The following is a 27,647-nucleotide window of genomic DNA, read 5'->3' as shown; positions in this document are numbered from 1 at the left end:
GCCAGAGAGCATGATGTTGGTTTTTTCCAACTGTAAAGCAACACAGGCCATTTCTCTGTACCATTCCTGATAGAATTATCACAGTTACTTCCCAGGAGACTACCACAGTAAGACTAATAAGATTTCAAAGAATATTCTTTTGTCTTTCATGAATCCAGTACTTTACAACAGTGAGAAAAAATTAAAATTTCTTAGGGAAATTTTCCACCATCTCGAAATAGTTCTTTCTACTAAAACCCAGTGATTTCATAAAGTTGTCCCTTTCACATGTATGACAATGTAGTTAAATTTGGGGTTGAGAATAATCTTTTATTTCTCATTAGTCAACCCACCAACAATTACATGCTTCTCAGAAACAAACAATAAAAGAAACTTCACTTTGGGGCAGATCATCATAGACAATCACCCAGTTTTTAGGCAGCTTTATTTTGTTTGGTTTGGTTTTGTTTGCTTTGGTTTGTTTGAGTCAAGGCTGCTTTGGAGAACAACAGAAAATTTAGACAATCATGTAAAATTTATATGCCAAACTTCACTTTTTTTCAAGTACTAGCTAATCCATGTAGAAGTATATTTTTCATCTCCGTGAGCTGTATATTTATCTTGATTTGCTTCTCTTCACAATAACCTAACCTATGAATGGGTTCCTGGCGATGTATAGTAACAATGGCAAAGTTAATAAAACGTCATTTCCCGGGTAACAGAATGTCACTTTCTCCCATTTTAAGCTTAATACTTAATACAAACAACAAAGATGTTCAATAAACAGTTTGTGATGGTGTAATTTGGTCATTAGTTGAAAGGGGAAAGCAAAGAATATCTATTCCCCCCTCCTGAAATAACAACCTTTGCTTTGCTCAGAAAGCACTTTTGCTTCATATACAAAGGCTGTATGAATGGGTAGCCCTCTCTCTGGGCTGTGTGAAATAAGAATCTTTGTTTTGCTCAAAAAGTACTGGATGAATGGCACTACCCACCCCCACCCCAGTATCCTCATAGTTCCAGGAGGAAGGAATGTGATGCTTTACATGAGAAAAGCAATAGAGAATCTTGAATTCCAAGGCTATTTTTCTGCAAAAATTTTACAAATTTTGCACGATTTACCTATCATGCCAAGATGACATACATAATCTTATCACAAAACCCTTAGCAAACAGATTCTTAATGCCTGGACATTCTTGCCTGGAGCTGTTCTTTGCTGTTCTCTCTAACACCTAAACCCACATGGGCGTAGGTGACTCAAATTTTAAGTTTCCGTCTATATGTGGGGAACATCTTTAGGAATCGAGACATCTCAGTCTCCTGCCCAATAATTAAGTGCGTGTTCAGTCCTCAAATGACATACTCATTCCCTTGGCTTTTTGGCCATGGGGCTGCTTTAAGGAGATTAGCTATCAGTACCTGTTAGATTAATTAATGAAAAACAGAAAGAATGAGAAAATCCCCCAGCTGAAAAATCTTCTAACATCTCTGCTCCTTTTGCATTTTAGCTTGCATATATCCTTTACCTAGTGTTCATTACCAGCTTGTTTTCTTTGGAATCGTCATGCATTTCAGTAGTATGGTCACACCCATGTACTAATAAGCTTGCCTCTAAACAGATCCAAGACCCTAGCCTCTACTAACAAAAGAAACCTACTGTATGCTATTTAAACCGGAAAAGACTGGGCCACTTAATGAAAGTACTCAACATGGCTTACAGAGGGGGAAACATCATAAATGCTGTATTAATTTTCTATTGCTCCTTTACCAAATTATTACAAACTTAGTGGCTTAAAACAACACACATGTATTATACTGCAGTTCTGAGGTCAGAAGTCCAACATGGGTCTCACTGGGTTTAAAACAAGGTGTCTGCAGGGAGACGTCTATTCCTTTCTGGAGGCTCTAGGGGAGAATCCTTTTTTTCCCTCTCTCTCTTTTCCTGCTTTTAGAGACTGCCCACGTTCCTTACCTTGCATCCTCAAAGCGAACAAGGTCCAATTGAGTCTTTTTCACATTGAATCACTCTAAATCACTCTAAATCTCCTTTTTCTCTTATAAGGATCCTTGTGATTACATTGGGTCCTACTGCATAATCCATCTCAGGGTCCTTAATTTAATCACATCAGCAAAATTCCTTTTGCCATGTAAAGTTACATATTCACAGATTCCTGGAATTAGAATATGGATGTCTTTGGGGTGCCATTATTATGCCTACCACAAATGCTAAGAGGGTGTGGGAGTGAGTTGCTTGGAGTGACAGCTGTTTGCCGACCTCCCAGTGGAAGCATTCTCTCTCTGTAATTCCATAGCCTTTGCTCTGCTCTTGGCAACTCTCTATCAAAGAACTTCAAAACCTGGTCAGAACCTCTGACCAGGCAAGGCTTTATTTTCCAAGATTATATTTTGTCTCTCAAATCTGTAACGCAAAAGCATCACTTCTGCTTTCCCTTGTTAATTTCCCTTGTTAGTTATCACTAACTGTAATATTACAAAATCACTAACTGTAATATCACAAAGACTTTTTTTCCTTAGAATCTCACTTCTTGCATATTTCCTGCTTCTCCCTGTTTCCACCTTTTCATAGAGGAAGCAATTCTGACTTCCTTTGTCTTAGTCATAAGCATCCCGTAAACACAAGTTCACAGGGAACTGTGAAAGTTCAAAGTGGGAAAATTCTATTCCTCACTCTGTGTAGTGATAGTAGGCATATAACCAAATTGGTCTTTCCCCATTTATCATAACTTATTCAACTGGGAATTTCTCAGTCCCTAATACTTGCAGAGTCACGTTATGAGGTCATTATAGATTTTAGGAGCCTCAATGCTTTTCATTTCATTTTCAGAATTCTTCAAAATTCCCATTTATAGGCCCTAATTGATTTCAGCAGCCCATATGCAGTAGAGCAGTTCTTCCACTAACAATTTTTTTAAAGACAGAGCTAAATATATATATATATATTTGATGAAGCATATTAAGTAGAAAAAAATGTTAGAAATATCAGAAAAAAATTAAGAAACAAACATGTGTTCAGTACAATTTAATTTGAATAATTTTAATCTCTAAAAATAACCATATTGTAAAAAAAAAATACAATTTCTTCTAGTAAATAAAGAACAAATGAGATTTTGTACTACAAACACGCAAGACGCATTTTGCAAAAATCACAACTTCAGTGTTACATTCCGCATTTCATGAGGCACAATTATGAAAATTTATGAACGAGAGACTATCAAAAGAGAGCCTCTTGCCCTTATCAGTATTCAAACTAGATAGAATTTCATGATGACTGACCAATGCTGCTAGCTCAGAGTCTCTGTGGATACTAGTGTCACGCGCGTCCATGTGAAGAGACCACCAAACAGGCTTTGTGTGAGCAATAAAGCTTTTTAATCACCTGGGTGCAGGCGGGCTGAGTCTGAAAAGAGAGTCAGCGAAGGGAGATAAGGGTGGGGCCATTTTGTAGGATTTGGGTAGGTAAAGGAAAATTACAGTCAAAGAGGGGTTGTTCTCTGGCGGGCAGGAGTGGGGGTCGCAAGGTGCTCAGTGGGGGAGCTTTCTGAGCCAGGATGAGCCAGGAAAAGGACTTTCACAAGGTAATGTCATCACTTAAGGCAAGGACTGGTCATTTCCACTTCTTTTGTGGTGGAATGTCATCAGTTAAGGCAGGGGTAGGACATTTTCACTTCTTTGGTGATTCTTCATTTACTTCAGGCCATCTGGGTGTATACATGCAAGTCACAGGGGATGCGATGACTTGGCTTGGGCTCAGAGGCCTGACAACTAGTTTATAAATTCTCCAAACTTCTCCCATTTTTATACAATAAAAAGAAATGCTAGCCTTGTATTTTGAAAGCCCTTTAAAGAGTTCTCATTAAATACCTTTGGGATTGTGTACACAATTTTCTTTTAATGTTTTTTAAACTATTATTATGAATTTTTGTTTTATTTTTTAATTGAAAATAGAAATTGTATGTATTTATGGTGTACAACATGATATTTGTATATACGTATACATTGTAGAATGGCTAAATCAAGCTACTTAACATGTGTATTGCCTCACATACTTATTTTTTTGTGGTATGAACACATAAAATCTACTCTGTCAGTAATATTCAAGTCTACAATACATTGTTATTAACCATAGTCACCATGTTGTACAATAGATCTCTTGAAGTTATTACTCCTATCTAACTGGAATTCTTTTCATCTTAACCAAGGCCACATGAAATAATTGAGAAACTGAATGTGATATTTATTTCTACAATATTTCTCCTTCAAGAGTTTAAAGTTTTCAACTGTTAATTCTGGCAAGAATGATAGCCAATGACATATAAAATTGGTTCTTTTCTAGTTAGTCATTTGTATTTGCAATAATGAACAATTACTTAGTGATTTTGATCAAATCCAGTTCCTTACAAATTAGCTGAGTACCTTTGGACAAGCCATTTAACTTCCCTGTGCCTCCCTTTCCTCATTGAGTAAGATGGGGATAATAATTGTAACTGTAGCTCATAAGAATGTTGTGAAGATTTAAAGGGGAATACATACAAGTGCTTAGAAAAGTGCCTAAAACGAATGATACGCTAGAACGCTGGCTTGGGAGGAGAGGGGTGGAGTGCTTATTTGTAGCTTTCGCCAACTTCTGTGAAGTAAATGTTGCCACTGCAGCAAATTTCAAGCTACTAACAATTTAACCATCAGCATGAGCCAGTAAAGCTCTGGCACACCAATGTGGCAGTGTAAGTTTCTAGCAAATGTTCATTTTTATCATTACTAAATCTAAGGTCCTTTTTCGTTTTATCGATGTATATTTTCATGAATTGTACAAATGTTCAAGGAGGGACGAGTTTAAAGAGATAAATGGAGGGAAAAACTTAGGAATTGTAGCAGTTAGCAAAGCTTTGAGGAAGATTTCAGAAGTTATCTGAACCTGTTTGGACACGTGGGCATGAGTATTTGGAAGGGAGAAGAACACATACAGTAAGTCTTAATGTCATCAATAGGTTCTTAGAAACTGCAGGTTTAAGCAAAATGGCATGTAACAAAACCAATTTTACCACAGGCTACATGATAGAAACAAGACTTAAGTTCCTATGGCATATTTCTGGTCTCAAAAACATCACCAAACTTTTAATAAAGACCAAAACGTTTCTAATATTAAACATTGAAATAAATGTGAGCTATGCATACATTTAAGAAAGAGTAACAAAAACAAGTGAGATAATTATTTACTCAGTGATTTCAGTTCAAGGGCGTGGGTGGCCAGAGCCTATCCTGGCAGCTCAGGATGCAAGGCAGAAACTGCCACCAGACAGGATGTCATCCCATAGCAGGGGGCATTCAGACACACACACACACACACACACACACACACACACACACACACAGAGTTACGCAGACTGGGACCATTTGGACATGCCAGTTTACATAACATGCAGTACATGTTTGGAATGTGGGGGGAACTGGAGTATCCAGAGAAAACCCTTGCAGACTTAGGGAGAATGTGCTAACTCCACACAGTGGCCCTGGACGGGAATCTATTGTTTTTCTCATCAACATTATAACAAGATGTTGTGGAATGAAAGGATGTTGTTGGAGGACCCGCTATATAAGTCATTTCAGTAGTAGTCTTGGGAGAAATTTGTGGGGACCCAGTGGGGAGACAGAATCAGAAAATGTGTGTACTAAAAACATGCAGATACTGAAATGAACTTGTGATGCCTAAATGAGCTTGTGATGCCAAAAACTGATTTCCTGCTAGTGCAATCGTATCTCTTTTTGAAGAAGAGAAACTGTTTTGGTTAGAAATTTTTTTTGTAGGAGTGTGAGAAGAAAGTACTCAGTGAAGCTAGTGCAAGTCAGGGGTAGAGGGAGGACAGTTCCTGTAAGGATGTGTATAAATGGATTTCCAGAAAACTCAACTGCCACATGTCAAGAAGGGCAGCTCTGAAGGTACTTGTAGATTGAAAGCTGCCCTAGGTTCCCTATCAGCACTGATTCATGAGTTTTGCATCTAGTTTCTCCTATTCTTAACACAACTTGGCTGCTCTGTCTTCTCTGCAATAAACAATTTCTTCACTCTCTATTCCATATGTTTTAAACTTATCTTATTATTTTTGTTCCCTCATACATTGCTTCATAGATTACCCAATCCAAAAAGAAAGAAAACAGAGAAAGAAAGAAAAGCGAGAGAGATAGAGGAAAGAAAGAAAGAGAGAGGAAAGAGAGAGAGAGAGAGAGAAAGAAAGAAAGAAAGAAAGAAAGAAAGAAAGAAAGAAAGAAGGAAAGAAAGAAAGAAAGAAAGAAAAAGAAAGAAAGAGAAAGAGAGAAAGAAAGAAAACGAAAGTATATTCCTGAACCACATGAAAACACAAAGAATCACATTCTCTACGAGTGTCCTGTGTATTTGCAAATTAACCAGTACTTCAGGTAGTCCTTAGGTATTCTAGAGTTTAGAAGAATCCTAAAAGGTTTTGCTCTGGCAAGGGCTGTGAGTAAAGCATGGCCTTTGAGGCGACGGAGGGAGATAGAGGTAGATATGTAGAAACTTTATTTTAGAGAAAGGAAAAACTTCTTCAGACCAGATACAAAATCAAGTAATCAACCATTCAAAGTCAGGCTTAATTTAAGAGCTTTTTTAAAACAAACAAACAACAACAACAAAAATATATACTAGTGATCTTTAAAGGAAACCATGCTATCATTTGGATTATTATTCTGGATTCCAGTCAGTGGTTAGGTCATATAAGAATTATAAATTCTGTTATTGGTAATGGTTAGTTCAAAATGCATAGTCTTACCACTTAAGGAAAACAGTACTTAGATTTCAGAAGATAAAACTTTGTAATTGGGATGAAAGGAGGGTATGGAGGGTGTTCTTAAATATTTAAATGGATGTTCATGAGACAAAAGGACTAGACCTAGAAGTTATTACATTTAATTCTCACAGCACATTGATAAGGAAAGTATTTCCATCTGATAGATGACAAAACCAAATTCACAGAAGTTCAATTCATTCATTTAATAAGTATTTATTAATAATTTCTAACATGCTTGGCATTGTAATTAGCACTGGTTATTATACTATAATGAACAAAACAGGACCTTGCCATGTTAATGGAGATGACTGGTTAGGGGGACAGGCAGAGAAATGACAAGTGAATCAACAAATAAGGATACTATTCAAACATGAAATTTTGCACAAGGAAATAATATAGAATAATATAAAATATAGCATGCAATGAAAGAGGATAACTTGAAAAGGATAACAGTTACTTTGAATTTGTTAGGGAAGGCTTCGCTGAGGTAGTGACTTTTAATCAGAGACCTGCAAGGAGAGAATAAGCCAGCCATGGAGGAGACAAGCGAAGAGTGGCTTTTAGCAAATTAATTGCAAATGTGAAAGCTCTAAGGCAGACAAGTCGTTAATATTTTACAGGACGCAGTGGCGCACATCTGTAATCCCAGCACTTTGGGAGGCCGAGGTGGGCAGATCACCTGAGGTCAGGAGTTTGGTACCAGCCTGGCCAACATAGTGAAACCCCATCTCTACTGAAAGTATGAAAATTAGCCAGGCATAGTGGCATGTACCTGTACTCCCAGCTACTCAGGAGGCTGAGGCAGGAGAATCACTTGAATCCAGGAGGTGGAGGTTGCAGTGAGGAGAGATTGCGCCACTGCACTCTAGCTTGGTTGACACAGCGAGACTTCATCTCAAAAAATATATATAGCTTTTATCTATATCTATATCTATATCTATCTATAGATATATTTTAGAGCAGTGTTACTCCAAATATGGTCTGAGGATGGTTGCCCATCCAAGAAGTGTTCTTTACTAGTCTGAAGCAAAATAAGTACGTAATTGAAAATAAATGCTTATATTTTATGATAAGAATTTGACAGTAATTTTACATCTGTTAAATCTAATAATTTAAAAATGAATTATATTATGTCTATTATTTTATGTCATTTTTCTAGTACTTCATTTTTACTATTTAAATTGAAAAGTATTGAGCCATGTTGGGGAAAGATGGTCTTTCCATGGTCCATTGATATCTGATGTTAGAAATATTGGCAGGATCTAAAATGTGCAGAACTTTGCAGGTGCTGGTAAATAATTACCTAAGATGACACAGAAAGTGAGAGGTGGTGCCAAGATAAAATTCCAAGTCTTTCACGTCATCATCTACGTGCCTTGAGAGGCTCCCAGGCTCCCAGTATGTGCCAGAAAGCCATTAGCCCTCAGAAAGGCCTCTACTTCATGACCATTTCTACCCTGACATCCAGTGAGTTATTATCCATCAGAAACAAAGCTTACAAATGGAATACATTTTGATCATTTGGAATTTTTGAACATGTTCCTTTACTTGTAATCTTTGGTGATTGGCTAAATCATTATTTCCTAGGATTACATATGTCCTTTTATTTTTGTTTTGGTTCTGTTTTAGTCTTTGTTTTTTAGAGATAGCATCTTGCTATATTGCCTGGGGCTGGAGTGCAGTGGTGAGATCATAACTCACCACAGCCCCAATCTCCTGGGCTCAAGTTATCCTCATGCCTCAGCCTCCTGAGTAGCTAGGACTACAGGTGCATACCACCATGTCCAGCTATTTATTTTTATTTTTTGTAGATACAAGGTCTTACTATGTTGCCCAGACTGGTCTTGACCTGGGCTAAAATGATCCTCCCACGTCGGCCTCCCAAAACACTGGACTTACAGCCGTGAGCCACTGCATCCAGTCTACTTTTGTTCTTGTAAATAGTCGTAGTCCCCTCACCTCATACTGGGTCAGAAATGTCTACTTCTTTATCTTTGCCAATGAATATACACTAGAATAATTCTGTGTTTCTTAATCTTTCTATTATTTATCTTCTTAAAATATATTATGATAGAATTTATAAGTGTCCAAAGTTAATACCTTGTTTCTCTTTTATCCAGAGCCCTAAATGAGTCACATAGCACCCTGAAAGTGATTCCCTGGTCTACTTGAATTTGACATGAGAGAAAAGCAGGAGGAAAAGGGGCCATTCTCCAAAGGACCTGAAAGAGCAAAAGAGGTGGGAGCGAAAGCCTTAAGGATCCCACGACTTTTTACTGCCATCTGAGCTACTCAGTGTTTGAATCCCAAGAGGAAGTCATTTTACCTCTCAGGTCTGTTGTAGGACTTGATTTTGTAAAGCAATGCCATGTTATGTGGTTGAAAGAGCACTGGACTTAGTATCAGGAGCACTGAGCTCACAGACTGACTTGGACTCCTACTGGTGGGGACCTCTGTTAGTCACTTTACCTCATCCAAAGTATAAAGGAATTGGACCAAATAATTTACCACATAGCTCTAAAACTTAATTTAAAATGTAATTCTAGGAAAAAAAAAAAAAAGGGAATAAGCAAAGAGGAAAGAAGTGAAAGAGAGAGAGAAGAAAGAATACAGAGAGATGACCTTTTGCCTTTCTGTTGATGTTATATCCCTTCTTCCTATATTCTTAGGTCTATGAGTCTGTTTCCCCATCATTGGGTATCTAGTCCACTTCCTGCTTACTGCTTTGCTAATAGCTGGCCTTGCTAGAATCATTGGTTTCACTGCTGTTCTTCATGTGCTTCTGTGAGATTTACTCCAACAAAAATAGGACTGAATTTATTGTGAAGTAACATTGGCAATCTTAACTTATTCATTTAGCTTACCTATTTTTATAGCTGGATAAATATTGTTAGTCTTAGAATAGCTCACATTTTTTGAGAAGCATGCTTTCCCTGTCCATTTGTCTTATAACATGACCCAGCCCTATTTTAAGTCATTCTAAATTCAGCCTCATATAATGAAAATACATTATGAAAACAGATGTTTAGGAGATTTCCTGTATAGCAGTCAGCCAATTCATATGCTTTGTCTCTGCTGACTTCTGTTGCCATGCATTAACTTTTCACAATAGCAGAGGAGGCAAATATGAGCATACAATCCCTTTGTTCTAAAGATATTGTTCCAGCTAGTGGAATGATGTTGAATCTTTAATAACCGTGAGACCAAATTAGTTGCTTTTTCAGTATCTTTTGCTTTGTCTGTGTCTATCCAGTGGCCTAGGAATTAAAGTGTAAGTTGTTTTCACTGTTATATTGGATATTTATATATAGAGAGAGCGCGCAAGATTTTCATGTGTTATTTAATTCTGTATTGTTTCTTATATTTGTAGTAAAATATTGAACAATTAAAAGTGTTGGCTCCAAATATTTGGCTTATGATATTCTCTTGGGAAATGTGGAAATGAATGATAATCCTTGTCTTTTCCCATGATATGTAAAACCCTCCCCTCCTCTCTATCTTCCGCCTCCTAAAAGATGAGTTGATGCTTCTGACTAATCACAAAAACACAAATCAGATGTCTGGCCAGTGTGAGCTCCTTTGAGTTGGTACCTATGTCCTTTTGACATGACCCTATCAGCTCTGCAGCACTTCCTTATATATGTTCTTTTGATTTTGCTTTTAAATACCAACCTTTGCAGACTGATTAGCTCATATAGTTTTGAATTTAGTGGGAATCATCCCCTTGTATTTTTCTGTATTTCTAGTATCTCGGCTAAATTGGCACTAGATCAGGCAGAATGACTTAACGCAATAGTTCTCAAACATTTTGGTCTTAGGACCCCTTTACACATTCAAAAACATCATTGGGGATCCCAAAGAGCTTTTTCTGTAATGTGAATTGTATCTGTTGATATTTATCATATTTGAAATTAAAACCGATAAAATTTAAATACAAAAGTAGATAACCATATATCCTACTAGCTATCAGAGTGATGCCAACGTCATACGTCATACAGCTTCTGGAAGACTTCGGGAGCACATTTATTAGAGAATGAGAGCGAAAAAGTCAAATAATTTATTGGTGTTACCATGACAATAATTTTTTGATTATGTGGACCCCCTGAGATGGTCTCAGGGACAATGCTAAAGACTGCTGATTTAAAGTATAGGCAAAGAAGAAAAACACCTATGGCAAGATGTCATGAGTCTTTTTCAAAGGAACTCCTTGCTAAACATCTGTCTTCATGGTACCTAAGCATTTCACCTTTTAACCAGGACTTTAGGCCATTGCATTACTGAGAGCTCCTCCTCAAAATGCAGAGACAGCTCAAAGACTAATTTTTATCTATTGTTAATAATTCAATTTAAATTGGCTTATTAAATGGCTTTTCAGTTACTTTTCAGGATGTTGAGATACTTGAACTTAGGATAGGTATGTTTGATGGGGAAGACTTGGGAGGTTATAGAGAGATAAAGAGGAGAAGCAAAGGGTAATTGAGAGCATGCTGAGAAGGTGGCTCCATGTAGAACACCACAGCCTTGCTTTCTCCTCCATGTCTCCTGCCCTCTCACAGTGGGGGGCTGCTCACCAGCCCTCCCATACTTACCCTAAACTTTCAACTACTGGTGCTTTTTTGTATTTGTGAATTAGAAAGAGGTAGCTTGGGCTTTGCGTAGTTAAGCAGTCTGGGAAAGTTATAAACTTTTGAGTCCCTTAGAATAATTCAATCATGTATTTCTCTTATCTGTAGAAATTTAGAAAAATTCCAGGGTAGTGCAAACCTGCTTAGAGAGAGGAGAAAACAGAAGTCTATTGCGCTTAACTGAAACTGAAACTGCAAATGAAGGGTTTTTTGGTCGTTTTATATTTTCTTTTTGGTGGTTTGTATTCCTCTATCCATGACTTGTTAACAATCCATAAATCTAGGTTCAAAGAGTACAAAATCCATATTTCTACTAGGAATCATAAGGCTTCGATTAAATAATTTTTTTTGAACTTTCTTCTATGGCTATTCTGAGCTTAGAGTATTTTATTTAATTTTTGTTGTAGAGACAGGGTCTCACTGTGTCACCCAGGCTGGAGTGCAGTGGTGCCATCATAGCTCACTGCAGCCTTGAAATCCTGGATTCAGGTGATCCTACTGCCTCAGCCTTCTGAGTAGCTAGGACTACAGGCACGCACCACCATGCCTAGCTAATTTTTAATTTTTTATTGAGATAAGGTCTTACTATGATGTCCAGGCTGGTCTCAAACTCCTGGCCTCAAACAATCCTCCTGTCTTGGTCTTAGCTGGGATTAAAGGGGTGAGTGACTTTGCTCAGCCTTTGCGTTTTAAAATAAAGCTTCTTGGCCGGGCGTGGTGGCTCACACCTGTAATCCCAGCACTTTGAGAGGCCAAGGTGGGCGGATCAGGAGATCAGGAGATAGAGACCATCCTGGCCGACATGGGGAAACCCCGTCTCTACTAAAAATGCAAAAACTTAGCCGGGCACAGTGGCAGATGCCTGTAGTCCCAGCTACTCGGGAGGTTGAGGCAGGAGAATGGTGTGAATCCGGGAGGTGGAGCTTGCAATGAGCCGAGATCTCGCCACTGCACTCCAGCCTGGGTGACAGAGTGAGTCTCCGTCTCAAAAAAATAAAATAAAAATAAAAATAAAATAAACTTCTTAAATTATTTCTTCGCAGCAGTAATATTTTTATTTTTGTTCGTTCTCAACATATTCCAGATTTGATTTCATCCTCCCCTCCGCATTTGCTCAGGCTGATTCACTTGCACAAACTTACATAGAGCAGTGATTCAATCCAAGCAAGCCAACATTCACACAGACGTCATAATCATTTGTCTTGTGACGTCCTGAAGGTAATTAACCCCATTTTTGTAGGTGTGAAAAATGAGCCTTCATACTTTTCAGTGACTTTCTTCTGGTAGCACTCTAAATATGTTTTTGGCTGAAACTCCAACTCAGAAATCCCGGCTTCCTGTCTAGTGAACTCTCTTTTCTCCCCACCCTGCAGTGATTTATGTCAGTCTTACTTGCCAGCATATCCTGTTTGTTCTGTCATTATATTCAGAATCCAGCTCCTACCTCCAGTCTTCCACCTGGCCCAAACCATTATTATTTTCTTCCTAGATCATTGTTATTGCTTTCTAATTAATCTTCATGCTTCTGTGTTCTTCCCCTTTCAGTCTATTTGAAACATAACTGTTCTAAAATATGTCAAGTCAAATCACATAATTCTCCTGCCTAAAATTTCCAAGTGCTTATTTCCAATTCCCATCTCACCTAGAATAGAAGCCAAAGTCTTTACATGGGCTATAAGGCTCTAGACAATGGGGCTCGCTGATACTCTCTGAAATCACCTTCTACTATTCTCTCTCCTGATCACTGGTCTCCCTGCTATTTCACCAACATTTCAGACATGTTTCTATCTCAGAGCCTTGGCATTTCCTCATCTCTCTGCCTGGAATGTTTTTCCTGCTGGTACCTTCATGATTCATATGCCTTTTCTCCTGAAAAATACTCCATAGATACCCTAAAGATACTTTAATACTTTTAACAGGACTCATAATAGTCTAGATAGTGGGACACTCATCTCAGAAAGTTGGAACTCATAAAGAGAGAGAGTTGGGTGTTTCTGGAAGTAGCTTTTATGTTCCGGTGCAATTAGAGAGGCACTGAAGCCCAGCTGCTCAGGTGAAGCATTTCAATTACCACATGATTCTGGATCTGGTTGTGTTTAGCTTAGTATCTAGTAAGTTCCTTAACTTGTATACATGTTAGTTTATTTTCTAATAAATCAGACAATATTGTAAATACAGTCAGCCCTCCCTATCTGTGGGTTCCATATTTGTGGAGTCAACCAATCACGGATAAAAAATATCTGAAAAAAAAAAAATACAAGAATAAAAATAAAAACAATACAGTATAACAACTATATGTATATTATTTACACTGTAATAGGTTTATAAGTAATCTAGAGATGATTTAAAGTATGTGGGAAAATGTGCATAGGTGATATGAATATACTAGGCCATTTTATATCAGGAACTTGAGCATCTGCAGATTAGGTATCCATGGAGGTTCTGGAACCAATCTCCTGAGGATTCCGCAGGACAACTGCATCACCTTTTAAAAAAAGTCAGGTGATGGCTTTAATTAAATGATCTTAAGTTGTATATTGATTAATAGGACAGATGACTCTTAGGCAAAAAAACATCAGGAAGCACTAAAATTTCAGCAATGAATTGGAAAAACAGTGAGCAGTGTGATGGAAACACATCGATTTTACTGTGTACCTTGAAGAGTGGGTAGAATTGGCCTGTGTTTGTGCAACATAGCCTAATGATATCTTGTAGTTTATTTCCCCTTTTCACTTGTCTCAGTGGGCCAAAGCTGTAACTACCTAAACGTTGTTGCAGTTACTCTATGAAAGGAGATGTTTTATCTACTTCATCTTGGAGCTAACTTTAATTTCCAGAGAACTTGGAAAGAGAGAATGTATTTCTTGAGAGAACTCCAGGCCTAACAAATTGATATTGTATTTATTTGACCATGTCCTATCTTCGAAGTGTCATCAGAAGCCACCATTTGTATAAACAAAGGTTAAGTAACAGTTTGAGACCTAGTGTCACAAGATTTGACTAGCACAAATGCCCCTAGGTAAACCGAAACTCTTGATGGAAACCAAATAACATCCTATGAATACCTGAGGAAGAAACTGAATAAGAATCATGGAAGCAGGCTGGGTGCAGTGGCTCACGCCTGTAATCCCAGCACTTTGGGAGGCTGAGGCGGGTGGCTCTCCTGAGGTCAGGAGTTCGAGACCAGCCTGACCAACATGGAGAAACCCCGTCTCTACTAAAAATACAAATTAAATTATCCAGGCATGGTGGCATATGCCTGTAATCCCAGCTACTCGGGAGGCTGAGGCAGGAGAAGCGCTTGAACCCGGGAGGTGGAGCTGAGATCATGCAGTGAGCAGTGAGCTGAGATCATGCCACCACACTCCAGCCTGGGTGACAGAGCGAGACTCCATCTCAAAAAAACAAAAGAAAAAGAATCATAGAAGCACTAGAAGAGATTTCAGAAATGAAGAAACTGAGGCCTACAAAACTCAAATAACTTACTCAGATCACAGAAGCCTCACGTCTTCACCAGACAGATGAGAGAACCAGAAAGCAGTACCACTCATTGTTTTTACAAAGACAGATCTGGTTTGGTGCCCTGGCTCAGCTGAGAAAACCATTTCCTAAGTTTATATATCTATATTCAAGACCTGAATGCTTACTGGAACCCAAAACTTTCCTGAATCACTTTACCTTATGTGAGATTCAATGTTCCCATCACTGGTGTTTGATGTCCCTCCAACTACTTTGGCAGTGAGAAGGTACTCATCCTGTTTGAGAGAGTATATGCAGTTTCGACATTACACTTTATTCTAGAAAATCCCTTTTCCATTGCATAGATTTCCCTTGGCTGGAGTTGTTTTGTTTTCAACAGCTTGTTTTTCAGTTTTGGATCTTGAGAAGAGAGAGTGAGAGAGCCCATAAACAAGTAAGAGAGTATTTTTGCCTGGGGAGGGAAACGTTTCCAGATACATCGGGTTAAAAATAACACATCAAAAACCATGAACCACTCATTACAAAGCCAGACTTGAATGAATTTCCATTCACTCTCATGAAGTTTCAAAAGCTAAACATATTGGAGAGAATATTTCAACACCAGTGAAAACATGAAGAGAAAGAAAACAAGTAACTTTATATAACTGGATCACAGTTTTTGTTTTATTTAACCAAAAGATGGAATACAGGTGCTGATACTGAGAGGTGACAAAGTGCTAGCAGCCCTTGCTAGCTCTGGGTGCCTTCTCGGCCTCTGAGTCCACTCTGGCCGTGCTTAAGGAGCCCTTCAGCTCGCCGCTGCACTGTGGGAGCCCCTCTCTGAGCTGGGCCAGGCCAGAGCCAGCTCCTTCTGCTTGCGGAGAGGTGTGGAGGGAGAGGCCCCAGAGGGAACCGGGGCTGAGCACGGGGGCTCACGGGCCAGCGAGAGTTCCGGCTGAGTGTGGGCTCCAAGGTCCGCACTCGGAGCAGCCGGCCGGCGCAGTGAGGGGCTTAGCATCCGGGCCAGCAGCTGCAAAGGGTGCGCTGGGTCCCCCAGCACTGCCTGCTGGCTTGCGCGGCACTGGAATTCTCGCGGGGCCTCAGGCGCCTCCCCATGGGTCAGGGCTCAGGACCTGCAGCCTGCCATGCCCAACTCCCCACCACCACCACCCCGCCTCATGGGCTCCGGCGCAGCCAAGCCTCCCTGAGGGGCACTGCACAAGCGCTGAGGAGTGCAGGTGCACAGCATGGGGCTGGCAGGCTGCTTTCCCTACAACCCGTGCCTGAACCACAAGGTGAAGCCGCATGGGGACTTGGAGAACTTTTATGTCTAGCCAAAGGATTGTAAACGCACCAATCAGCACTCTGCGTCTAGCTCAAGGTTTGTGAACGCACCAATCAGTGCTCTTTGCTGTGTCTAGCTACTCTAGTGGGGACTTGGAAAACGTTTGTGTCTAGCTGAAGGGATTGTAAATGCACCAATAAGCACTCTGTGTCTCGCTCAGGGATTGTAAACACACCAGTCAGCACCGGGTCAAAGTGGACCAATCAACTCTCTGTAAAACAGACCAATCAGCTATCTGTAAAATGGACCAATCAGCAGGATGTGGGTGGGGACAGATAAGGGAATAAAAGCAGGCTGCCTGAGCCAGCAGGGTTAAGTCGCTTGGGTTCCCTTCCTCCGTGTAGAAGGTGTGCGTTTTTGCTCTTCACAGTAAATCGTACTGCTTGTCAGTCTTTGAGTGGGTGCTGCCTTTATGAGCCCTAATGGTGACCGCGAAGGTCTGCAGCTTCACTCTTGAGGCCAGGGAGACCCCAAACCCACCAGAAGGAAGAAACTCCAGACATATCTGAACATCTGAAGGAACAAACTGCAGACACGCAATCTTTAAGAACTGTTAACACTCACGGTGAGGGTCTGTGGCTTCGTTCTTGAAGTCAGGGAGACTAAGAACCCACCAATACCAGACACAGTATTATTAGGTGAAGGTTATGATAATTTTATACTAGATATATAATTTTCTTATAAATTTTATGTTTTAATGAATAGTTTTCATTAGAAAGAGACACTGCATTCCTCCTCATTAGATTACGTGTTTCTGCCAGTACCGTTTATGTTGATCAGAACAACAGCATGTGTCTCACAATAGATAGCATTTATGAAGCACCGTTTTAGACATCTCACTGTACTGGGTCCTGAGAGGTATTTGCAGAGGAAGACACTACTAAAAATCCTGGTTCTGGAGAAATTAAATATTTAATAAAGGATAAAATAAATCTACCTGCACGTATTCATGAAGTACTATCATGAATAGAAAATGACATTCAGAAATATGTCATTTGTTCTCTTTCCTTTCTTTGTTTCTTGCTTTCTCTTTCTTTTTCTCTTTCTTTCTCTTTCTCTCTTTTTCGTCCCGTCCCCTCGACTCCCCTCCCCTCTCTTCTCCTCTCCCCTCTCCCCTCTCCCCTCTCCCCTCCCCTCCCCTCCCCTCCCCTCTCCTCTCCACTCGCCTCTCCCTTCTCCATTCCTCCTCCCTTTCTTCTCCCTTCCTTTTCACAGAGCCTCGCTCTTGTTGCCCAGGCTGGAGTGCAGTGGCACGATCTCAGGTCACTGCAACCTCTTTCTCCCGGGCTCAAGCGATTATCCTGCCTCAGCCTCCCGGGTCAGCTGGGATTACAGGTGTGTGCCACCACACCCGGTTAATTTTTGTATTTGTAGTAGAGACGGGGTTTTGCCATGTTAGCCAGGCTGGTCTTGAACTCCTGACCTCAGTTGATCTACCTGCCTCGGCATCCCAAAGTGCTGGGATTACAGGTGTGAGCCACTGTGCCCAACCAGAAATATGTTTATTATAATTCTGTTTATACTTTGATTCCACATAATTACAGATGTAATGAGTGCTGTGATATTTTGGATATGGATAATAGGGAATAAAATGGGCATATGTTAATCGTTGTTGAAATTGATGCCCTTGTAGTCTCCTCTTCATTTTGGTGTATGTTTGAAAATCTTACGATCCAAAGTTTAAAAAATTACTCATGTCTTACTTTGCTAAGCGAGAACACTAGTAGCTCCTCTTTTTTCACAATATATTCAACTCTGCCACATTTTCATCTGGTTTCCAAATAAAATATTTTCTCAACAACCTTGAATTCCATTACCGTAGACTTCTATCAATGAAAATAGAATTCCAAACACTCTGCACTCAATCATTCATCAAAGCGTGAGCGTGAGTGTTAAAATGAGTATACAACCATTATCTTGAGAAGTATCATAGTAGGAAAGAGCTGACAGAAAGTCCAGGTACTGATGCAGTTTGGATAAGCAAACGGAATATAGTTTTGAATTTAGAAAAACAATAAATGTGGCCAGGATACATAGCACAGAGGTTTCCAATAGTTTCTCTTACCAATTGGTGTGACGCTCTTGACCACCAATGATTTATCAGAGGATACACTATTGCAGACAATCAAGTTGAAATGATACTCTCTTTATGCCTCTGGCAGCATCACTTCTTCCTTTATGACCAGACTATTCCTGCTCGTAACTTGAACAGCATGCAAGTGGGAGGTCACCCATCTGGGCAGGTGCCTCATAATTTCTGGAGTTATACTATACACCACGTAATTGTAAATCTTTTAACACATATTTTGTTTATTATCCTTAGAAACTCCAAGCTATTATAGCCTGTTCCTAACACATTTTTAAATTCTGTTCTGTTAAATCAGATGTAGTAGTCATGCCTTTACACTCACTCCTTGGCTCATTTGACAGTGATCCTAAGGGACAATTGATGAAAACACAAAATCCATTTAATGGGCATTTATTCTTGAACCATGTAATCTTAGCCCATTACAGAATTGCTTATACTCCTTGCATTTCTGGAACAATGCTACAACAAGCATTTTCAGGCATTGTCAACGTATTTGCTGAAAAATGATTCTGAAGTTAAAGTACATTATACTTCTTAGTGTTCCAAGTGAAAACCAAAACTAGAAAAACCATTTTCCTGAAGGAATTGGCACACTCTTTCATTTAAAAAAAAATTTTTTAAGTTCCGGAGTACATGTGCAGCATATGCAGGTTTGTTATATAGGTAAACATGTCCCACTGGGGTTTGCTGCACCTATCAACCTATCCCCTAGGTATTAAGCCCAGCATGCATTAGCTTTTTTTCCTAATGCTCTCTCCCCTCCACCCAACTCTCCGCTGACAGGCCCCAGTGTGTGTTGTTCCCCTCCCTGCGTCTCCTTTTTTATTCTGATTATACACAATCATGGGTTGTGTAATGATGTTTCTGTCAATGACAGACTACACATTCAACAATGGTCCCATAAGATTATATAATGAATCCTATTATATAGGCTGAAAAAATCCTATCATCTAGTGATGTCATAGCCATCATAAGGTTGTAGTGCAATGCATTACTCACAACATTTGTGGTGATATTAGTGTATACAAACCTATTGTGCTACCACTTATATGAAAGTATAATACATACAATTATGTATAGCACATAATACTTGATAATAAATGATTAAGTTACAGGTTTGTGAATTTACTATAGTATACTTTTCATTGCTTTTAGAGTGCACTCATCCTACGTTTAAATATATAGTTAATTGTAAAACAACCTCAGGAAGGTTCTTCAGGAAGTATTCCAGGAGAAAGCATTGTTATCATAGGAGATGACAATTCTTTAGATGTTATTGCCTCTGAAGATCTTTCAGTGGGACGAGATGTGGAGGTGGAAGAGAGTGATATCGATGATCCTGACCTTGTGTAGGTCTACGCTAATGTGTATGTTTGTGCCTTCATTTTTAATAAAAAAATTGAAAGAGTAAAAAAAAATTTTAAATACAAAGTGTTTATGCAATAAGAATATGAAGAAAGATAATATTTTAGTATAGCTGTGTAATGTGCTTGTGTTTTAAGATAAGTGTTGCCACAAGAGTCACAAAGTTAAAACAAATTAAAAAGTTTATAAAGTAAAAAAGTTATAGTAAGTAAGGTTAATTTATCCGTGAAGAAAAAAATTATTTTTATAAATATAGTGTATCCTAGGTGTACAGTATTTTTTAGTCTACAGTAGTCTACAGTAATATCTTAGGCCTTCCTATTCACTCACCACTCACTCTCAGACACCCAGAGCAACTTCTAGTCCTGCAAGCTTCATTCATGGTAAGTGCCCTATACAGATGTACTATTTCTAAATCTTTTCTATCATATTCTTATTATACACTTTCTGTTTAGATATGTTTAGATACACAAATACTTACCATGATGTTACCGTTGTCTCCAGGATTCAGAACAATAATATGTTGCACGGGGTTGTAGCTTAGAAGCAATAGGTTATACCAGATAACCTGGGTGTGTAGTAGGTTATACTATTTGGTTTGTGTAAGTATACTCTATGATGTTTGCACAATGACAAAATCACCTAACGACACATTTCTCAGAGCACATCTCCAATGTTAAGTAATGTGTGACTATAAATGACTAATTTTTCCTTCTTGCGTTGATCGTCAAGAAGCCAAGGTCCGATTAAGATACTTCTTGCTGATTATTAAAAATAATACACGCTCATTATAAAAAATGTTAAGTACAGAAGAATAAAATTAAAGGAAGTAGAGACATAAAAAATATTAGTCCATTACCCACCATCCAGAAAAGTCACTATTAATTTGTTTTAAGAGCCAAATATGGTACTCAATCGATGGAATTGTATTTACCATTATGGTTGACAGATGATTGCTCACATTTTCTTGGTACCAATATTCCCAGTTTACAACTTTTTAAGTATATGTATTTTGAAACTGCTTCAAGTTACTATGCTGAAAATAAGGGGCAATCAAAATTAATCCTTAAATAAACAAATATGGTGGAAAATATGAGGCAAGCAGTTCCAAGTCTGGGTTTCCTGGCATAATAATCTACCCAACTATGTGATTGTGAGGATTCATCAGATAAGTCCCTGGTTACACGTAGAAAACTGTAAAGTGCTATAAAATAATAATAATTAAAGCAGCTAACATTAATTATCACTTTACTCTTTCACCAGACACAGTGTTGATTGCTGTTCATACCATGTCAATTAATATTCACAACATCTCTATAAAAAGGTACCCTTATTTCATTTACAAAGAAATGGCAATAGCAAACCCTAGAGGCTCGGGAAGGGTAAGTAATTTCTTCAGTTATAAAGCCAGATATTACTAGATGAAAAGAATTTTGATGTGTTAGAGATTTTTGAAGTGATCTTAATTAAAACCTCTTTAAGAATGTCTCCAGGAAGTAAGACCTAAAGTCCAGCCTTTAGTCATTAAACAGTCCACTTCACTAGTTTGTAAGGTAATGAAAGAGTAGACTGAGGTCGTGTTTGGGATTAGTATAGCTATGTAGAAATATCATTCCTCTATTAGAAGAAACAAATAAAAGTGAGAAAGACATCTAACTGATCTATTCAAAAGTTCGATGGAAAGCAATGAAGCACAGAGAATAAATGAAGAATCCACTTCAGGGAGCTGAAGAAGGAGGGAATGGAGTGAAAAGAGAGCTGCTTCTAACCTGAGATAGGGTCAGGAGGTAAGAACTCCTGGTTTCATCACGTGGTTGAGCATTCATTTCAACTAATATTTATTGAGCATCAATTATGAGAAAGGTACTCTGCTTGGCTCTATTGATATAAAATAAATAAGACAAGATTCTTTCTCTAGAGATGCTGTGGGAAGTCGTCATATAAACTGTGACAATGTTGGACTACAGGATGACAAACATTCCAGGCAGACAGAGCAGAATATGTAGAGGCAGGAGGTGTGGAACGCCAAGTGAGGCTAAGGAAGGGAAGCATTAGGCTGGAGGTTAGGGTGGGCAGTGGAGAAAGGAGCATGCAATGAACTGGAAACATAGGCTGGATTCACACCACAGAAGGCTCTTCCAATATAGGAAGTGTGCCTTTGCATGTTGACCCTGACACTAAAAGGATGTGCGATCTAATGTTAGATGAATTCAGTTGAATTGGTGAGTATTTCCCTCAGTCAGATACCTGACTCTGTAGACTCAGGGTTATTCTAAAGACAGAAATTTGATATATTTCATTCTGGTCAATGGTAGGCTATATCAAAGGAATAAACAAGGAAATTTCTTGGTTTTGCCATTGTTTCATAGCACAAAGGGGACAGAGGAATTAGGTGTTATATTCAGTTTCTGTAATTTTTGTTTGTTTTATTTTACTTTTTGTTTATTTTATTTTTGTTATATATTTATTTACTTATATTTTATTATATTTTATACTCAGGGGTACATATGCATGTTTGATACACGAATATATTATGTACTGTTGGAGACAGGACTTCTAGTGTACCCATTATCCAAATAGTGGATTTCCTGTTATTTTTTTCCACATTGAATTGTATATGGGACCCCATCAGATAACAGTAAAATCATTGAGCTAAGAGGCCTCAGAACTATCATGTCTGACCCCTATATTTTACAGATGAAGAAATATATTTTACTCAAGATTACACACACAGATAATGATGCAACTTTGGTTTTGGCTGAAAGGTCTTCACGGGTGATTTCATTCAGATTCATGAGGAAAGGAAGCAAAAATTCTGAAAGAGTGTGAGGTGGAATATTGAGTTTCATTGCTTCATAAATCAGTCTAGATTGTTGTGTTCCTTATTCAGCTGCTCATGGGAATTCCCACTGAGGCAGTTGAAGTAGTTGAGAGAGAGGTGACTACGCAACAGGACTACATACACTGAAAGAATGGTCAGTTGCCCATACAACTTCATTTAATCCACAGGACCAGTATCTTCAGGCCTTTCTCAAGTCTAGGTTTATATATACCAATTCTGTTTGATGATATACTGTCGTTGGGAACGCCCGACTTTATGGGTGGGTGGATCAATCACACAGTTCATAATTACAGGCAAAAAGTAACTTGGTATCCCAGTGATCAAGCACTTCCAGGGCTCAATTGCAAGCCAAGAGCTGTTTCTCCAAAGGAAATAGTTTCGTTTTTCTGAAAATATGTAAGTCTTTGCTACAAAACCAAGGAGCTTTGAATTGTAATTCTTCTCTCTCTTTTTTAATTTTTAATTTTATTTATTTATTTTATTTTTTTATTTTTTGAGACGGAATCTTGCTCTGTTTCCCAGACTGGAGTGCAGTAGCACAATCTTGGCTCACCACAACCTCCACCTCCCAGGTTCAAGCAATTATCCTTCCTCAGCCTCTCAAGTAGCTGGGATTTCAGGTGCCCACCAACACACCCAGGTAATTTTTTTTGTACTTTTAGTAGAGACAGGGTTTCACCATGTTGGCCAGGCTGTTCTCAAACTCCTGACCCCAGGTGATCCACCCACCTCGGCCTCCCAAAGTGCTGGGATTACAAGCCTGAGCCACCACGCCAGCCAAATTGTAATTCTTCTGTTCAGACTTGCCACAGGCTCCTGCAGCATCCTTATTTGACAGTTTGAGCACAATCACATCTACCCATGCACCCTTTTTTATGGGATCCATAGGCCGTCTCCCTGTCTCTGCTCTGTTCCTTTTCTCTCCCCACACATGTGATGATTCACTTTACCCAAAAGCTTGAGATTTTGGCATTTTGTAAAATAAGAATAGGTTACTATTCTTTTTCCCTTGCCACATTCTTTTCCTGAGGCAGTGAGCAAAAAGACCCCACCTGTTACAATGCACAAAAGGGAAATGGTAATGAATACAAAGGAAAAATAGACGCTAACATTGTAATATTATTTTGGCACATGCCTGGAATATCTGTAACGTGAACCATTTTTTTCCTTAATAAGAACAAGAGGAAATCTAACAGCTATCTTCAATCATTGAAAAGGAAGTTCTATGAAACAGAAAATAGGTGTGTTCGTTGGAGGTGGTAGTGGGTTGAATTGTGTCGCCCCAAATATAGGTCTACATCTTAATCCCCAGAACCTATGAATATGATATTATTTCATAAGTGAGTCTATGCAGATATAATTTAAGAGTCTAGACATGAGATCATTCTGGATTATCCAGGCATGGCCTAAATCCAGTGAAAAGTGTCCTTATACGAGACACACAGAGGACAGAAGGCAATGTGACCACAGAAGCAAAAATTAAGAGTGATGTGGCCACAAGCTGAGGAACACCTGGAGCCACCAAAAACTGGAGGAGGCAAGAACAGACTGCCCCTAGAGCCTTTGGATGGAATGTAGTCCTGCCAACACCTTGCTTTTAGAACTGTGAGAGAATAAATTCCTATCATTTTCAGACACCATATTTGTGGTCATTTGTTATGGAAGCCATAGGAAACTAACACAAAGATCCAGACAGCAGGACTAGAATCAAAACAGAAAAAGTGAAAGATAAACTTTCTTATTATTGGGTCTGCTCAAGAGTGTGGGACTGAGTTATGAAATAGTTGGCTTCAGTAACTGGAGTTGGAATTCAGGGGTTGAATGATCAAAAGAGAGAGGCTGGTGACAGGGCTAGATCTTATCTCTTAAAAAAAGGGAGGAAGAGTGTTTATTGGATGGAACTGTAAATGTTTATAGACTCATGCTCTTATTTTATCAGATTTACATATTCTCGACCATAGTTTTTTGGAATCACGTCTCAGGAATTCCCAGATTTTACGCACGCTGTTGCCCATAACCTATGGCGGGGCTAAGAATACAATTAGGTCCAAACAGGAAGATTAGTTTCCAGGGAAGGAATAAGTCACGGTTGATTATGCCTGGAAAATAGGCTGGAAGCATCAGGCAGAGCTTCGCATCTGTGCAGCTATCTTCCTGCAGTTGATTTATCTAATGCTTTCTATGGTTGTGGACAAACAGACTTTCCAATGCAGAAATAAAGAAGCTGCCTTATTTATATTAATATAACCTCTTTCTTTGAACCTCTAGGCTGCCTGGGACACAAAATCACATAGTTTCAAATGACATTGAAGTCAGCTAAACAATTTTTCTTGCCATTGAGAGAGTAGAGAATTAACACTTTGAATCTAGTTAGGTTACCTTTTTAGATGACTGTTTAGAATCCACAGGTAGGAGTTCTTTTTTTTTTTTTTTTTTTTTTGAGACGGAGTCTCGCTGTGTCTCCCAGGCTGGAGTACAGTGGCGTGATCTCGGCTCACTGCAAGCTCCGCCTCCCGGGTTCACGCCGTTCTCCCGCCTCAGCCTCCCAAGTAGCTGAGACTACAGGCGCCCGCCACCACGCCCGGCTAGTTTTTTTTTTTTTTTGTATTTTTAGTAGAGATGGGGTTTCACCATGTTAGCCAGGATAGTCTCGATCTCCTGACCTCGTGATCCACCCGCCTCAGCCTCCCAAAGTGCTGGGATTACAGGCTTGAGCCACCGCGCCCGGCCACAGGTAGGAGTTCTTAACCTGGGCTCAGGGGCATGTAAGGGGACAACTTCATAGTCCCCTTGAAATTCTAAGCAATTTTTTGCTTTCTGGAAGGACTCTAGTGACCTCCATATCACTAAGTTTAATGACCTTTTTTTTTAGCTCTTCTGTACATGTCTCACATTAGACTCTTGAAATTCATTGTCATCTGTAATATGATGTGCTCTTGATTTTCCTCTCTTCTTTCCAGCCCATCCTCCTGTACTTAATTTTTAAATTTTGCAGTTCTTGAAAACTTGGATAGAGACTCTCTTGTTTCCTCATAACGTACTCTTTCCCTGTGTGATCTCATCCATGCCATGTCTTCAGTTATGATCTATATACTCACAACTCCAAAATTACTACTTCTAACTCCTTTGAGCTCCAGATATTTGTATCCAACAGTCTACCAAACATCTCCACTTGTTGCCTTACAGGCAACTCAAACTGAACAAGTCCAAAGCTGAACTCCTGTTCTTTCCCAGTCCCATGACTGGTCCTCCTCCAGTTTTCTCTATTACAGTGAAACAGGAGAGCTCCCTGATCCCCCTCAAAGGACAAGCGATGGGTGTGACTCGCCTGTTCAGTCACCACCACTCCTGAAACCCTTGTGGGAGGGGCAGCACACAGATAGGCAGGTGAAGGAGCCTAAGTTGAGTGTGTTACAGTGTGCCCTTTTAGCCTTGCCATCCACGAACGGCCTGAGTGTTAACCAGCTCAATGGACCCTCTGCCTTTCTGCAAGGGCAGAGGGGCAGTGTGACAGCTTTCTGTATCCTGAGCTCTTGTCCAGCATCTCGGAAGAATCAGGTCACACACGGGCTTGAATGAGGGGTTTTATTGAGTGGTAGAGGTGGCTGTCAGTGGGTTGGTTGGGGAACCAGAAGCAGGGAATGAAGTGGGAAGAAGATCTTCCCCAGAGTTTGGCCATCTAGTGGCTGAACTCTTCTCTGATCACCTCAGCTGGAAACCTCTCGGTGTTCGGACATTCCTCTTCTTTTCTCTCTCTCTGTTGCACCATTTTGCGGTTCGTCTGCTGTCTCCTCATCTTCTCATCTGCTCATCTTCTCATCTGCTCATCTTCTCATCTGCTCATCTGCTTCTGGAGCCTGGGGTTTATATCAATACAGGATAAAGGGCGTGGTGGGCCAAAAGGCAACTTTTTCGGCATGAAAACAGAAATGCCTGTCCCCATTTAGGGTCACAGGACTCCAGGCTTGAGGTAGGGGCCTTTGCCAGGGAACAACCTTCTTCTACCCAATGTTTCCTTGTTTCCTGTCTGTATCAACAGGGGATGGTGTCATCATCCATTTGGGCACAGGGTTGGCTAGAGGGACAGGACTAATAGGATAGGTGTATACATGAAGAGGAGTTTATTAAAAGTATTGACTCACACGATCACAAGTTGAAGTCCCACAATAGGCAGTCTGCCAGCTGAGGAGCAGGGAAGTCAGTCCAAGTCCGAAAACCTCAAAAGTAGGGAAGCTGACAATGCAGCCTTCAGTCCGTGGTCAAAGACCCAAGAGACCCTGACAAACCACCAGTGTAAGTCTAAGAGTTTAAGCTTTATAACTTGGTGTCCGATGTTCAAGGGCAGGAAAAATCCAGCACGGGAGAAAGATGAAGACTGGAAGATTCAGCAAGTCGGCTTCTCCCACCTTCTTCTGCCTGCTATATTCTAGTCTTGCTTGAAGCTGATTAGATTGTGCCCACTCAGATTGAGGATGGTCTGCCTCTCTCAGCCCACTGATTCAAATTTTAATCTCCTTTGGCAGCACCCCCACAAGCATATCCAGGAACAGTACTTTGCACTCTTCAATCCAATCAAGTTGACACTCAATATTAACCATCATGCACACAAGCCAGAAATCTGGCAGAAATGCATAATACTTCTCCATTTGTTTCCATCTGACGAAACAGGGCTTCAATCAAAGCCTTATTATTGTAACATCCTAAATATAAAATATACATCTCTGCATCTCTACTGCTACTGCCTTTATTCTAGACATTATCATCGCTTGTCTGAAATATTGCCAATCCATTCTTTACAACACACTCAAGTAATCTTTCCAAATTCTGATAATGATGTTACATAACTCTGACTCATATTCTCCAATGGCTTCCACTGTTCTTAAGATACCTAAGATCTGTAAAAGGGTCAACAGTCTGGCCTCTAGCCACTTTGTCAGCTTCATTTGATACTATTTCCTCTGACTCTGTGTAATTCACTCGTGATGACTGTGTCAATTATCTAATGCCATGACTGTGTTGTAAGCCACCACCAAATCTCTGGGGCGTATCACCACCAGGTATCACTCATGTATCTAGGATTCTACTGGGGATTTGGGGATGAGAGTTTGGTCACTGAAAGAAA

At 39.5% G+C, this 27,647-nt stretch overlaps 1 protein-coding gene across 18 annotated transcripts in view; it reads left to right on the top strand.

Annotated features, from left to right (window-relative positions):
* The window catches only part of CD200 (CD200 molecule), a 31,220-nt gene extending 21,015 nt beyond the window's left edge, over window positions 1–10,205 (top strand). For all 18 annotated transcript variants that reach the window (XR_012431713.1, XR_012431712.1, XM_065539199.2 and 15 more), the window contains one exon: window positions 8,921–10,205. Coding sequence is in view for 9 of the 18 variants with exons in the window: in XM_045385427.2 (XP_045241362.1) it covers window positions 8,921–8,928 (8 nt within the window). In the remaining 9 variants the exon portion in view is untranslated. The remainder of the gene's footprint in view (window positions 1–8,920) is intronic.
* The last annotated feature ends 17,442 nt before the right edge of the window (window positions 10,206–27,647 follow it).

The sequence above is a fragment of the Macaca fascicularis genome, chromosome 2 (assembly GCF_037993035.2).
Source record: "Macaca fascicularis isolate 582-1 chromosome 2, T2T-MFA8v1.1".
NCBI classification, from domain to species: domain Eukaryota; kingdom Metazoa; phylum Chordata; class Mammalia; order Primates; family Cercopithecidae; genus Macaca; species Macaca fascicularis.
This window is presented reverse-complemented; position numbering and strand designations above follow the sequence as displayed.